This window comes from Anabrus simplex, chromosome X (genome assembly GCF_040414725.1).
Source record: "Anabrus simplex isolate iqAnaSimp1 chromosome X, ASM4041472v1, whole genome shotgun sequence".
In the NCBI taxonomy this organism is placed as follows: Eukaryota; Metazoa; Arthropoda; class Insecta; order Orthoptera; family Tettigoniidae; genus Anabrus; species Anabrus simplex.
Genome location: NC_090279.1, coordinates 202,635,123 through 202,651,059, shown reverse-complemented (window position 1 = coordinate 202,651,059; position 15,937 = coordinate 202,635,123). Strand labels below are relative to the sequence as shown.

The window sequence follows — 15,937 nt, the reverse complement described above, 5'->3', positions numbered from 1 at the left end:
GGCAATAATGCGGAACCATTTGTATGGAAAACTTAGCGTATATTTCCTCCTGACCGCATAAAAAATAATGTTCATATTCTTCAGTACATTATTTCTTTTCGAAACCAACAGTTCATTTAAAAAAAATTTTTTTTTCAAAGAACGTGTGAGCTATTCTATGTCCCTTGGCAAACACACATTTGTGTCAATGTATAAAAAATATATATATTAAAGAAAATATTTATTCTTTCAGCACATAGAATGAAATTTTCAGGATGTAACTTAAAATTAACTCTTCCGTTGCAGCAGTACACTTTTGTCGACTCACATCAGTGTAGCATTCGCTGCAGATTAATTGACTTTAGCTGTTTTGGTGTTTTCCAGTTACTGCTCACACTGGCATTTTAAATTGAGCAGAAGTTAGTAATGCGTACATGTTTATGCATCTGTTGGGGATGTATTGAGAATGTTGTTGAAGTCCAAGCTGCAAGTATTAGGCCTACGGGGTCTCTCTCATAAACCCAGACCGAGCGCACGTTGTATGTACTCTTCGCTACAGCAGCTGCCTCATCACGTGCAGTCGCCCTGTTTTGAGTGTGTATACAATCTTATTTGATATCTTACCTTATAAAAGATGTTGAAGTGTCATCCTTTATAATGAGGATTTTCTGCACACCAATAGAGTAATGACTGTTCACAAGACCAGGCCTCACCCGTAAAGAACACAAGCTGTGGGTCGAATAAACGATCATTCAGTGATGCAAGATACCACTCATTCTTGTGGCTGGATCAGCAGTTTTTAAACAATGGAACAGGTTTTAAACGATTTGATGACGTGTAACAGCTTTGTAGCTGTGTGTGCAGAAGAAACCAAAACCCCTACCTGTTGTGCTAACTTTGTGAGTGATTTATTCGGTGAACGTTCAAGATTCGCACCAATCTAGCTTTTCATTTTGAAACTGTTCATGTGCGCACTTTTTTTTTTTTTGTGAGCACTCAGCCAGTAGTTGCAAAAGTTGCAAATTTATTTACAATTACGTGAATCTGTGCTCTTGAAGGTGGCACTTCACCAGGAAATTGCTGAACAAATGCATCGCGTCGCTGTCGAGCCGACTCGTACTTAAAATAACTTTTACCTACGAAAATGCTGTGTTGCAATGATAACTGTCTCACCGTGTTAACAGCTGACATTCAGACTTTCAGACTGGCGACTGATGCTAGGTCAAACACGTGCACGCTCCTTGCAAGGTCAAGAACTAATGCGCGTGCCTCCCGTACAGGTGCTTAGGTCTCGCTGAGTAGAAACGCCACTTGACAGTCTGGGTTTATAAGGGAGACCCTGTATATCTATGTTTTATTGACAGTCTGGCCTAGATTCCTCGCTGGTCTCTGGCCGACAGTATACGACAGCCACGAGCTCACGCTCACAGAATACGGTAATATTAGTAATGACAGTGAAGAAATCTGTCAGCTTCCGACAGTTGTTTGTAAATGTACATTGGGAATGGTGTTGAGAGGCTTCCTCTGCGATACTTTCTTTTGATTAATGAGGTTGCCAGATATGTAATATAAAGTAGAATGTTGTCACTAATGAGATTCTGCTACATGGAAGTAGGCCTGTTGTTTAAAACAGTTAAATAAAATACAGGTAACAGGTAAAAATTAAATATAATAAACATTATTCATAGTCTAAATAACTAATAAAAGATTGATTCCTCAGAGCGAAATGCAGCTTAGCGTCAAATCACTAGGCAAAAATGGTTGCATCTCCTAATACTTGTTAATTCTCATATGAAAATCCTTGGCCTGTTTCCAGTCATTTGACCGGGACAGGAATAGAATGAATGAAGCCCCCATATAGCGGTGAGGATAGGAACTGTGCCGGCTGCCAAAGCCTGTTGCACTCGTCTGGGTCAATGATTGACTGACGGGTGAAATGAAATGATACTGGAGAGTGTTGCTGGAACGAAAGATGACACGGAAAGCTGAAGTACGCAGAGAAATATGTCCTGTCCCACCTCTGCTTTGTCCAGCACAATCCTCAGGTAGTGACCGGGATTTAAACCATGAAACCCAGAGGTGAGAGGCTGGCATGCTACCGCCTAAGCTACGAGTGCTCCAAATTCTCATATGCTACTTGATTATTAATAATTATTAAATTGGTAACATTTATTCCTTATAATCAAAATTAGAAATTAAAAAAAAAAAAATGTTATTTCAAGGTTAACACTTCAGTTATGAACTTCCATTTTCAAGACACTATTCTGCCATTCCATACACTATCAGCATTTACAAGGACTTGACTATCACATTCTTTTTTTGAAATCCATTAATACCTTCATATATTTCTGCACAACCCAATGGCCCCAAAATGTAATTAAATTTTGTAATGTTGATGAAATCTTTAGAATATGCCATTATTTTGATCTAGTTCTACTTAGGGGATAGAATAGAGAATGAAGTTGTTTAGTGGTTGGTTGCCCAGTTGTACTTCCTTATGAAAGAATATTCACCATCACCACTATGTTCTAAAATTAAGTAATTTATTATTTACGAAGGCGTTCAAGAAAACAAGAGCTTGCATGGAGAAACTTTATTTTACTAGTAGATATGAGGCCATTAGAATTGCAGAGGCGTATGCGCCAAAAGCTAGTTTTGAGAAAAATGTGCTGTAAGTTTTGCTAAGCGTCACATAGAAAAACATATACACATACATTTAAATATTTGATTAAAATATTGTACACTGTTCAGAAATGAACCAATAGGCATTACTACTGTGAATTATATTTGTAAAATACAATTTTACAGATATTCTAGATTTTTAACACTAATTTGATAATAATATTCTACTTTTATTTAAATTAGTGACTTTTTAAACTACTGTGTGCAATGTACAAGAAGGCCTTTTTATTACATGCAATCTTTTCACATCCATGCTTACCTTCAGTTTATTTAAATAGTGGTTCTGTAAATTTTAATACCCCATCTCCCAAATATTTCATCAATTTCATCTCGACCCACTTTCTCTCAAAACAACCACACCGACTTCCTTTGCGCTTGCAACATTTGTAGTTTTTGAATGTAAATAATCTTCACCTGTTTTTTTTTTGCCATGTTTATTTTCCATTTCTTTTTCTGTACACACTGTGTTTTCTAGGAGGCTTATGTGATGAAGAGGAGAAGCACTATCTGTATCACTCATTGTTTGTGCTTAACAAAAGTAAATAATAATGAAAGGTCTACACTACAAGTTTCATTCCTAGAATGATAATAGTTTAAAGCACAAATTTAAATATTACTGCAAAAACTGCATGATACAAAGAATGAGAGTTATGACTGGCGTTTGAAGAAAAAAGCTGAAAGAATAGCGAACTTCTAGACAGATACAGCCACACAGGAAAAATTAAATCTAAAACAACAAATATCCATTAAAATGCTTAAAGAATTTATGAGGGTTAAAGGGCTGAAAACAAACAACACCCTTTCTTAAGAGATTTATTGCCCCCATACTATTTGAGACATAGTAGCTATCGTAGGAGAGTGACCGGCCGGCAGGCTGGCTCATACGCCTTTGCTATTCCCGAGATTGAGCTGTAGTGCATTAGGTTGAAAGACATGCTATATTGAAATGGAGGTTTTGTTCATAAGCGAAGCATATCGACCATTCAGATTTAACAGCTATGAAAGGATACACATCATACTATATGTTACAAGAAAAAATTAAAATAGCATATGTCTCTGCTATCCTAAGCGCCTCGTATAAGGATGCACAGTAGTAAGGCATTGAGAGACACTACTATTGTACATAGTCAGCACTCCTGTCCAAGTACTTGTTAGAACGGTGCACCATGGCATTTTATTTATTTATTTGTCGTCTTTCAAGTAGCAAAGTTAGAGTGCATCGCCCTCTCTTATATTTCACTACATTTACAATACTTTTCTGCAGATATATTACCGTATAATTTAGGACAATAACATTATGCCAACGTACGCACTCTCACTCGCATTTATAAAGGAATTGAATACTATACTTTACTTTAACCAATATGAAATAATATTGCTCAAACACGTGCGCACACGTACACACAATACGTACACATATTACACAACTATCAACTAGTTCTACATATATATCACCATTCACACACTAGGCTGTACAGTGGACTCATGAGTCGGAAGTTTTCAACAGGTAATCTCTGCAAAATCTCTTGAATTTAGTGAAGAATTCACTATCCCTTTATGCCAGCACAGAAGAAATCTGCGTCCAGTCCCTAAAGCCACATCATGACAGCATGCTGAACAACCTTATCGTTCAATCGTTTACGACCCAGGTGCTTCTTCAAGAGTCTGAACAGATTGAAATCGATGGGTTCTATGTCAGGGCTGTAGGGAGGATGGTCCAGATGGCAGTTGTTGCCCTCATTAGCGCAGTGACAGTGAATACTACCAGTTACTGCGAGACACTGGAGCATTTGCGGGTAGCAGTTCGCAGAAAGTGACCTGAAAACTTCTCTCAGCAGGTATCGTGTTGTTGGGTGACAACACCAGACCACATGCAGCCAACAGCATGCATGAATTGTTAAAACAATTCTGGTGAAAGATTCTGGACCATCCTCCTTGCAACCCTGACCTGGCAGACAGTGATTTCTATCTCTTCAAACCATTGGAGAAGCAATTAAACAGCTAATTCAGTGGGGTTCCAGGGAGTGGACACAGATTTCTTCTATGCCACCGGGTGAGTTGGCCGTGCTGTTATGGTTCGCAGCTGTGAGCTTTCATTCGGGAGATAGTTGGTTTGAACCCCCACTGTTGGCAGCCTTGAGGATGATTGTGCGTGGTTTTTCATTTTCAGCCAGGCTACACCTTAGTTAAGGCCACGACCACTTTCTTTTGCACTGCTAGCCGTTCCTATCCCATCGTCACCATAAGGCGTGTCTGTGTCGGTGCGACATAAAGCAACTTGTAAGAGAAACACAACTTGCTGTACCGTTGGAACAAATGCTTGGACAGAAACTGTGACAATGTTGAATAGTAAAGTTTATCAATGCCCTAATATTTACCTGTTCGAGCTGTTGTTTAAATGATGTTTTGAAGTTACCTTGTATTTCATAGCTCTGGATTCCCTAATGTACTGTGCATGAGAACCCTACTGTTTTGATTCATCGCTTCGCTGCCTGTTTTTATGCTACTGCACTACAGGACACACTGAAAATTGTACGAAATCTATGCCATTGTGTATACTGTTTAATGCGTGAAAGTACAGATTTGTTCGTTAACAGTTACAGAGGTTAGGTAGCATAATGTCGGCAGCAACGGTGAAGAGAAAGCCCGACAGCTCAGGAAGTCACTCGAACGGCGACAGTTCGTCTGCAGTGGCTGCCTCCCAGAGTGCTCGGTCCAGAGAAGAGGAGAGATTAGAACGGGAACGACTAGTACTGTGGAGACAACCTGTCAGAACGTTCGACTACTTCATTCGAGAACTTCTCCTGGACCTCAAACTGTATGGTTTCAAGTAAGTGGTACACTGTGAAAAATAATAAAATACAGTTCTGGCCATGAAAAGAAAGTCTTCTCTTATAAAATCAATGTTGCAGCCTTTTGCAAGTCTGATTCCCTCAGAGGATATTCCACTAACTTCCATATGAGCCAAAAATTTTAGCATATGTACATAAATTTTATGCATTTTATGCACATACTGTATTTAAAAAAATATATAATGAAGCCTTTAACATCAATGAAATTTAGAAGAAAGCCAATGTCCTATATGATGAAATCGTAAATTTTTATAATAAGTTCAAACTTTTGCCATCACCATATTACACGCGTCTTACGTACGCATTCCATTCATTACTCCCGTTGTTTACATTCCTCCTCCCCTCCAGTGTTCCCTGCTGCTGATAACATTGCTCACACTCGCACAAGGACAAACATGTTACCGAATTAGTCAGCGTACAGAAATGATATGACTCAAACAAAGAGCTGTTAAAACTGTCTGTTTTTCTATATTTTTATCTACATGGTTCTTCTTTTCCTACATCTTGCTTCCCTAGTTTTAATATTCATCTTAGTAATTTTTCGTTTTCCTTCTAGATTTCATATCGCGCAACATGGCCTGATGGCAGTTGATTTCCATTCAGTGGTCTGGCTGGCATTATACAATTTAATCTACATTTGTAAATTCATAACATTTTTCAAGTTTGTATATGAAGTGGAACAACATTACTTTTACATGAAACAAATTTTAAGGAACAGAGAAACTGTTAATTACATCTTCATTTATTACATATAACTGTTCAATGTCATTCTGACTTCATTACACTACATCAAACGACGTTTTCATCTGATGGTGTTTCATCATACACTACCTTTAATTTATAAGTACGTAGGCAAGTCAATAATATCTGCAATTTTGCTCTAATTGTCTAGGTTGTTTCTATGGTGTTGTGTGCTCACCAGCCGCTAGACGGCACCATTGTGTACGTCTGTGGTAGGTTTCAGCGTTGTCAGATCAGTACAGCTTGCGCTGTTGCGATGTAAAGATGCCTGCACTACTCTCTGTTTGCACCAAGGAAGAACAGCGTTCCGTAATCCATTTTTTGTGGTCTGAGGGTGTACCAGAAATTCGTAGAAGACTTTCAGCACAATACAGGGACAATGTTTTGCCACAGCCAAGTGTTTACCAGTGGATTGAACAGCTCAAAAGTCGTCGCACGAGTGTGAAGGATGAGGAAAGATCCGGGCATCCATCTGCAACCGTAACTGCTTCAAATATTGAGCAAGTGCGTGATATGATCCTGAATAATAGTCGAGTAACTGTTGATGACATGGCAAATCATATGCACATCAGCCGTGGTTCTACATATGAAATCATGCATAACAGGCTTAACTTTCACAAAGTCTGTTCGAAATGGGTTCCAAAATAACTCAATGAAGAGCAGAAGCGCAATTGTGGGAGAATCTGTCAGCACCTACTGGACCGTCATGCTAACGAAGGTGAAAAGTTTCTGAAATGGATCATCACTGGAGATGAAACCTGGGTTCACCACTTTGAACCAGAGAGCAAACGTCAGAGCATGGAATGGAAACATCCCGGATCCCCAGTCATAAAGAAATTCAAGAGTCAACCTTCCACAGGAAAAGTGATGCTCGCAGTGTTTTTGGACTCTCCGGGGCCAATCCTAGAACATTACCAGGAAAAGGGAGAAACAGTGAACGTTACAGTGATATGCTGGTAAACAAGCTGCAACCTGTAATTCGCAACAAACACAGAGGTCGATTGTCGGAAGGAGTTGTTTTGTTGTATGACAATGTGCATCCACATACCGCTGCCCACACCACTCAAACTCTTAAGATGCTGCATTTCGAGGTGTAGGAGCATCCTGCGTACAGTCCCAATCTCACCCCGTCAGATTACCATCTGTTTGGTCTACTTAAAAATGCTCTAAGAGGCCATTGATTCAGCTCTGATCAACAGGTGAAGGAATCAGTGCATACGTGGTTTGCTGCGCAGCCAAAAACCTTTTTTGCAGATGGGATCAGAAAGCTTGTGAAACGGTGGACCATGTGCATTGAAATGCAGGGTGACTACATTGAAAAATGATACTCTTTTGTACTCTTTTTGTAATAAATTATAAAAATTTATTGCAGATACTTATTGACTTGCCCTCGTGTGTCATATTAATGTTTCATAACTTGTAATATATTAATTTTAAGCTATTTCTAGACAGCTGAACACAGCCTAATGTGGCCAAAACATGTCCTGTTGTTTTAATATGATGTTTTTACAACTTTGAATTATAAATTAATGTAAAGGTATTGACTAGGTGGAACTAAAAATACTAGTTTTTCAACTTATTTAACATAATTGTCAGTATGGATCCAAAATGAAGTTTAATACAGTGGAACCTTGATTCTCCATTTTTGGAGGGACCACGGAAAAAAAACGTACAACATGAGAAAACAGAAAATCCGGGAACGAATGAACCATCAACAATTTGGCTAAACATCACAAAAATTAAATATGTATACTTATAATCTTACAAAGACCCCTAAACCAAACCAAACTACAGCCCCAATGGGCCTTCCGCCTACCAAGTGACCTCCGTCAGTCTGACGGCCTGCAGATTACAAGGTGACACATGGTCAGTGTAACGAATCCTCTCGGCCGTTATTCCAGGCTCTCTAGACTGGGGCCGCCATCTCACCATTAAATAGCTCCTCAATTAAAGGTAATCGTTGAATGAGTGAACCTGGAACCGGCCCTCATATCGAGGTTAAAATGCCTGACCTGGCCGGTAATCGAACCCGGGCCCTCCAGGTGAGAGGCAGGCATGTTAGACCACATTAATCACCCGTGCGCGACTTTAACATCTCGAAACTTTACATTCAGTTTTACCCTGGAAACTTTGTCAGTTTTGCTCTGAAAACTTTTTTCAGTTCAGCAACTTTGATGAGCCAGAGCCAAACTCTTCTAATCTAATCTAATACCCGTAACGGCAAGCCAAACAACAATCGGCCACAAGTAGTTTTTAATTCTCTAATCAAATAAAATAAAGCACATTAGATGCAAAAGCGCCCAACATGGTGGCGAAATCCTCTTTTTTATCTTCCATTGTAATTTGGTCACCGGTAGTCGGTTTATGGAAATCTTGTACCGCGTAAATTAGGCCTAGGCCTACATCGGCTTTTCAAGGTTATATTGAACTTGAGAATATGGTTTTGAATTGTTTCGAATGTAAGTATCGATCTTCAAGTTCTCGAATGCCTTAACCCTGACAGTAACACGTCTATAAATATCGCTTTAGTTACACCACACGTTTCGAAGATGTGTCACTCAAATCCTATTATTTAAAGTTGCATTAAAGTTACCAGATGGAATGAACAAGGAATAGAGGTGGTGGAGGGGATAACTCTCCCCTCCTTAAGAGGAATAGATGGCATTCATTCGCACAACACGTCAGAAAAACGTATGATGTTACTGTCAGGGTTAAATTCAATTCTGCCCGTCACTTATCATAATCAAATTGGAAAGAGAAAAAATATCATTAACTCTTCCGAAATTACGATTATTCGCGACCTTGAGGTCAGCTGGAAAGCGCGCTCTCTGTACAGGTCGGTACAAGTTCGAAATTATGCAAAGCTTTAAATGTAACGTGCACAAATAAAACGACTGTGGTTTTTACAACATTTAAACACAAACGTGAAATTCCCTTTCTTATATTAGGACGAAAACAGTAATAGGCAATCTCAAAACCTCCCATGGCTTTATGTATGTAGGGTGCAATATCTTTTCTGGTCTCGATAACATAAGCGGGTACGATAATATTAAAATACTACTGTAAATGTGTGTTACTTAGGAAGGAGCACTTTCAATTCCTTCCTAAAAGCCCAGTGACTCTACAGTGCCCTGAGGGAAATGCCGAAAACCTGTTCGGTGATACACTCGAAAAAAGGAAAAATTATAAACGTCTAACCCTGGACATAATGTAGACATTTTGCATGTACGAACATTTGACGAAATTCGTTCCGTCTTCAAGTAGAGCTGTCAAAATGAGATTTGTTTCAATCAGTTTTACACAGTATGTACATAAATACAACTAAACTTTTCTTGAAGCTGGATGAACTTCTGCGCAACTAATGATGAGGTTACAGTAGACTGAGGGTCTGTTGAAATATATATTTATATACATGAGAGTCTATATACACACGAATCTATCTTGCGGAGATAGTCTGTCAGTTTGTATGTAAATATTCAGTAGAGTTTATGTACACATGTGGAGATGGAGGCACTTTCGTGTATGTGGGGCTTGCCCTTTCTCCATCTACCACCCCTAAATTGTACATGTACAATTTAAGGAAAATAAATAAATAATAATAATAATAATAAATAAGAGAGAGTCCAAGATAGTCGAAAACTATCTGCCTTGTAGAATTACTAGTGTAATTCGCAATGCAAGTTCGTACTAACAGAATGCTAGTAGTTGCCGTAGGCTTGTCAGGAGCTGACATAAATATTCACAATTAGTAGAATACTAATGTTAATGTCGGAGCCTAAGTGAGGACTGTGGGATGAGTAGAATACTGACATCGGGGCTCGACTTGGTTACAGGAAGCGGGAGGTGAGGCAGTGTCTAGAGGTGAGACCTCACAACCAGAATTCCGTCCACCTGTTCGATACATATGTTTAAGAGGGATAGCCTCCGTGTTCGACTTGCAGTGTAATCTGGCGTTAGACACTGAGGAGTCCTAGGAAGGAGCGGATTGCAGCTTCTTTCATAGCGCTGGCTGACGTCACAAGCAAGCGCACTGCAGGAACCTCGTAGAGTCGAGAAAGATCTGGGCTGCGGCGTGTTGCGGAGCCATCAGGCGCAGAGCTGAGATTGCGAAGGATACACAACAGACACTCTCTGCTTCATCATTTCCACAGATTCTCTAAACAGTACCACCCGAATGCGATGCTAAGATGGTCCCTTATGCAAGTTCGCCGCCGATTTTTTTTCCAGTACAGTACTTCCTCAAATTACTGCAACGACGAAACTTTAACATCAAGATCCAAAAGTATGCCATAGCCATCCTTTCGTGAGATGCAATTTCTTGAAAAACGCATGATCGAGGATTTAGCGTTGATGGTACTGAAATTTCTGGACGGTTGATCCAGGAAAACGTTTCTTCGAGGAACGGATAATGCAGGATTTTTACAATGTGATTTAATTGGGATGATTGTGGGATCACGTAATTTGAACAAATAATACTGGAAAATGTAGTTTCCGAGAACGTATAATCGAGGTTCTACATGTAAGCTCTGTATTGTCATACACAGCCGTCCCTACGTAGACAGATTCTCTCATTAATCCCAGTTTTTCCATATCTACCTCTTCTCAATGCCAACAAACTTGATTCTGCCTCCCAGCAATATCTGGGGAGTGGATATCCAGCCGTTGAGAGGGGCCCATCCTCACAGATCTCTTGCCATGAAGTAGGGGAATGTGGGTTAATTGGAAAGTCAAATAAAGGGAAGAGACCAAAGATAAAAATGAATACAGATGTTAAAGGGCTTAGAGCCCATCCATGTCCAGCATGTTCTTATGCCTGTTTTTATTTGCTATGTTGGCAGGTTGCTCCAACACCGTAAAGCTGTGGGAGCAATAATTCTAGTCTTAGCAGCCACAACAGTACTCTTCAACATTGGCGGTCCACACCAGAAAGTGAGTCAGTATATGTCCAGATCTCCTTCCATCTTTCATCTCCTCAAGAACAGTGTTCTAGAGATTATTTTCTGTTTCCAGTATGTGGCATCCTTGCGCACATATTCTTTATGGTGCTTCTACTGGGTAGGACTCGGAGTGCTGTCGTCGGTCGGCCTGGGGACAGGCTTGCATACATTCCTTCTGTACTTGGGTCCACACATAGCATCAGTCACGCTCGCAGCCTATGAATGTGGAGGGCTCAACTTTCCAGAGCCTCCGTACCCAGACGAGTAAGTAAACTGGTCTTTAATCTCTTCGATTTTTTAAAGGTAGTTGCACGTCTAAATCCTGACTATAAAATTGTAGGCATGGGAGACGATGGAAGACTACTTCAATCTGCTCATCTTTACTGCAGCATTGCTGTAAATAAACGCACATGTAGAGCACATGGGCGAAATGAGTCAGTTGGCTGATGTTCTTTATTGTCTTCGTGCACTTTCACATTATAGTTCATTTTGCTTTCAGCACTGCAAATAATTCGTTACAATGTGCTTCTAGAGCAGAGGTGTTTAGCTGGATGGCCATTGAGGCTAGCCCAGAGCGACCGGGCTGGCATAACATAAATGCGAGCAGCTTTCGTAGTAATAAGCATACGTCACAGTCAAGCAATGGAACAAACACACTTTACCGGGAAGCGAGGGATCATTGACATTACAAAGCTCTCCACCGAAGTGTTGATTGGGGTACATTATTTAAAATAAAAATTTATAATCGCAACCAAAAAAAAACTTGACCTTTTCAAGATATTCCGGTTTGATTTATACTGCGCTCGATATAAACGGTCTGTTTTATTTTCTTATATTTATTCATTGAAAGAAAACTGACACGTTATAATTTTTGTGCTACAGTCTGTAAAGGTACAGGGTTTAAGCTTACAAGCTATGATTTACAATTCCTTGTATTGGAATGACAATCTTTCCATTTTAAAAAATGTAAAATTCCTGTTATTCATTAAGCAGCAAGTAATAATGCGACAATGATTTTCCACAGTCTTGTAAGATTTTTCCTGTTTACTGAATTTCTGAAAATACTGTAGTATTTAAAATTTAACAGGCATCCGGTGATAACGGGTAGCCTCTAAATGGCGAGAGGGAGTTTCATCACAACAACAATGTAAATATATCCACCAGAGAGATGTACACTATGCCTTCAAACAAATAAACTCTCTAATTTTATTCCGGATAAGCATGATTGGATTGTTAGTGAGTTTATCAGATAATTTAAGCCCTAAAAATCACAATCCACAGCTTATTCACCTTAACTCCGTATTATATTAGAACTGTTTCCAAAGCACTTCTTAAAATTTAATAGTGAAAATTGTAAATCATTACGTACATTATAAAAATATTTGAGGTTGTTGGCCTAACTCTTTAATGTATCCGGTCAAAATACATAAACTGCATTGAACATAAATAAGGTATTTCTTGCAACGTAAATTGAATATGACGTGGATTTCTGCTCTCTTTCCCCCCATTATTTTCTGCCTCCATTTCAAACTCGGGCATCGCTCCATTTATTGAGAGTGACGGGGAGAACTTCACGGCCTGTGACGTGGCCACAACGTCACTGTGGTTCAATAGCTTACGCTCATCGCCTGCCAGCCCACCCACGTACAGCCCTGGGTGTCCGCGGGGCAGAATGCCCAGTGTGAGAACCTCTGTTCTAGAGAATGCGTGTGAAGTACTTCACTTCACAGAATGGGGAATGGATAACATGTTAAAGCATTTAGCATGCATTCGGAACAACAGATTGCATACCTCTCCTTGCTGCTGCTTTTGTTTGTATTGCGACCTGAGTTGAAGAGTGTGAAATGGGAGCAAGTTCAAGTGTTATTTTTGATCATCAACAAGGCAGTCTGTTGTCAAGTGTGTCCAACAAGTTTCCTGGTGATTCCAGGTGTAGGTTTAAGTAATCATTTAGAAATGACAATGGAGTTATGAGCATGTCTACATCAGCATTTGAGAGTGCACAGAAAGAACTAGCTGACAGTGTTCACGAGACTTGTACATTCCTATCCCATCGTCGCCATAAGACCTCTCTGTGTTGGTGGAACGTAAAACAAGTTTAAAAAAAATAATAATAATAATAATAATTTTTATAAGTCAGGTGCCATTAAGTGTTTTGTTTATGCCACAAGAGATATTTATGCTGAGAATAAAATTTTCATTCTTTCTATTTGAAGCTGAAATGTTATTATTAACTTAATTGGCCACATTGGACCACTTGAGTCTTCCATGTACACTTTTTCTTTGAAGGATGTACTGTTTGATTCTTCTTATCTACCCAGTACTTCTTCATTCGTGTTCTTAATTCATCTGAAATCTCTACAGGCCTTCTGTGCATCATTTCAGTTGAAAATTTGTGATTCTTAAGAAGGGTGGTCATTTTATTCTTCTCTGCATCTGTAATTTTGAGTCCAACTGTTTTGAGATCCTCTTGAATTCCTTTGAACCAATGCCCTCCTGTCTTCTTTCCCAGATTTCTCATCACTAGTTGTCATAAAATCCTGGTTTTTGGTAATCGTAAGATGTGAAAGAAATAAGAGATTATTTTTTTCTTCATCGTGCTGGTAACTGGGTCATCTCTCGATAGACAGTTTCATTGGGGAGGATTCTCCATACTCCTTCAACCTGGTACTTTTTATTTGTGCAAGTTCTGAAATGTTATAATAAATAATTATAAATAAATTAATGACCCTTGTGTTAATTACTAAAGCAATCATAAAAGTGACAGGGGCATTTGTATTTTCTCTCTTAAAAAATGAACAAGCTGTAGTTTGTTCAAATGTATGACCTCATGAATACCAGTTCAACTCATTGCCACTGCGCCACGATAGCATGCACAACTGGTCCATTATAACTATAGATATCAGGCCACACCAGACCATGACCAAACAATACCTAACATTGCCTGTCTCCAAATAGTGGCCAAGGGACCCAAAGTGGTCTTATGTTCACCCTCTTCATTTTTTAATTTTTGTTTTTCTCTTTCCTGTAAGGAAGGTGCCAGGGCACTGAAATACACCAACCCCAGGCAATGGCTGCACGCCAGGCTAGGATTTAAGAAGCATCTCTAATAGCTGATGTATAAAATCGTAAATTTTACTAAATTTAAGTTAGATGCTCAGTATATCAAAATTATTTACAGTTTCATTACCATGGTGATGGCTAATTTCTCTTTCTCAGAATCATCTGTCCAGACAAAGTGGACCCACAGTGGGGTGCTAGCATTCTGAACATCATGTCCAAAGTACGTCTGGAAGCCATGATGTGGGGAACAGGCACTGCGCTGGGCGAACTGCCTCCCTATTTCATGGCGCGAGCTGCTCGTCTGTCCGGGTACGATCCTGACGATGAGGAAGACCTTCGAGAATTCGAAGAACTGCAACGAAAGAAGGAAAGTCCAGAGTCGATGGTGAGTTATGCAACAGTTTCTGTTTCATCACACAAACTGAAACCTGCCTGTTGGTCCAGTCATCTCTCTCAAAGTTGTATGCACAGCAATGGGAAGGAAACTAGCTAATGTAAAATGTCTCATTGCATTCTTTTGTCTGTAATTATCAATTTTTCTGTTCATTCTCGAGAGCCGAGTTGATCTCTGGCATGTTGTGCAATTGCTTGGGCATTATATTGTACTACTTGAGCTTAATACACAAAATTCCTTTTGAAAAGGAGAAAAAATAAAAAATTCACCTTAGTCAATACAATTCAATATAGTCTATATTAGAAAACACTTAAAAGGTCACGATTAAAAACTTTGGTTCATGTCTCAGCAAAATATCTAGGCCTTCTTCAGCCACATATAAAACAGTGACTGGAAAAACATGATATGAAGTTAAAAAATAATTAAAATTGACAAAAATGTATCGTGTAAGAATGTCCCATCTTGATGAAAATGGATATTGGTGTTCTTCAAAAATCATATGTCTGGGTGGGTTCATCATGAATCACTTCTTGTCTTGTCAGCATTCAAAAAGTGATTCATGAAGAACCCAGGCATATGTTTCTTGAAAAAGACTGATATCCATCCATTAAGATGGACATTTTTATTATACATTTTTGTCAATTTCTTTTTAATTTTTGAACTCCATATCATACATTCCTAGATATTTGGCTGAAACATGTACCAAAGTTTTTTTATTGTGACCTTTTAAGTGTTTTCTAATATAGGCTACCGTATATTGAATTGTATTGACTAAGGTGGAATTTTACATTTTTTTCTCCTTTTTCAAAGAAATTTTGTGTATTATAAGCCGTCAGTAATGGGCCACTGTGAACATGAGATACATCAACTGTAGTACTATTTGAGCTTTGCACTTTCAGAAGTAAATAATAGAACTTGTGTAGATGTCGGTCATCTATAGCTGGAGTTCATCTGTGATTGAACAAACACAGCAGAAGAACGACCAAGTTTTATGTTATACATGATATATTTAATTTTTGTCCAGGAACTTCTTTAGGAAAACATTTCTTTTTCATGTCTCAGTACAATGATACTAAAAATTTTGTTCATAGTTTGAACATTCATGGAAAAAGCATTACATTTTGATTAGATAAAAGTGCAGTTTTGTGAAAAATGCCTTCTGCATTCTGCATATGCCTTATTTATTATTTACTGTATGATGAATACAATATTATATACAATATGTACAACTACCATCTCAAGTTCATAACTAAAGCTCCATGTCAAAAGTTGAGAACCAGAAAATAGCT

At 38.8% G+C, this 15,937-nt stretch overlaps 1 protein-coding gene across 6 annotated transcripts in view; it reads left to right on the top strand.

Moving 5' to 3' along the window:
- Positions 1-15,937, top strand: part of Tango5 (Transport and Golgi organization 5) — a 62,791-nt gene that overhangs the window by 25,086 nt on the left and 21,768 nt on the right. For all 6 annotated transcript variants that reach the window (XM_067158767.2, XM_067158764.2, XM_067158766.2 and 3 more), the window contains 4 exons: positions 5,259-5,491; positions 11,093-11,183; positions 11,265-11,455; positions 14,411-14,639. In XM_067158767.2, coding sequence (XP_067014868.2) covers positions 5,280-5,491; positions 11,093-11,183; positions 11,265-11,455; positions 14,411-14,639 — 723 coding nt within the window. In that variant the 5' untranslated portion in view covers positions 5,259-5,279. The remainder of the gene's footprint in view (positions 1-5,258; positions 5,492-11,092; positions 11,184-11,264; positions 11,456-14,410; positions 14,640-15,937) is intronic.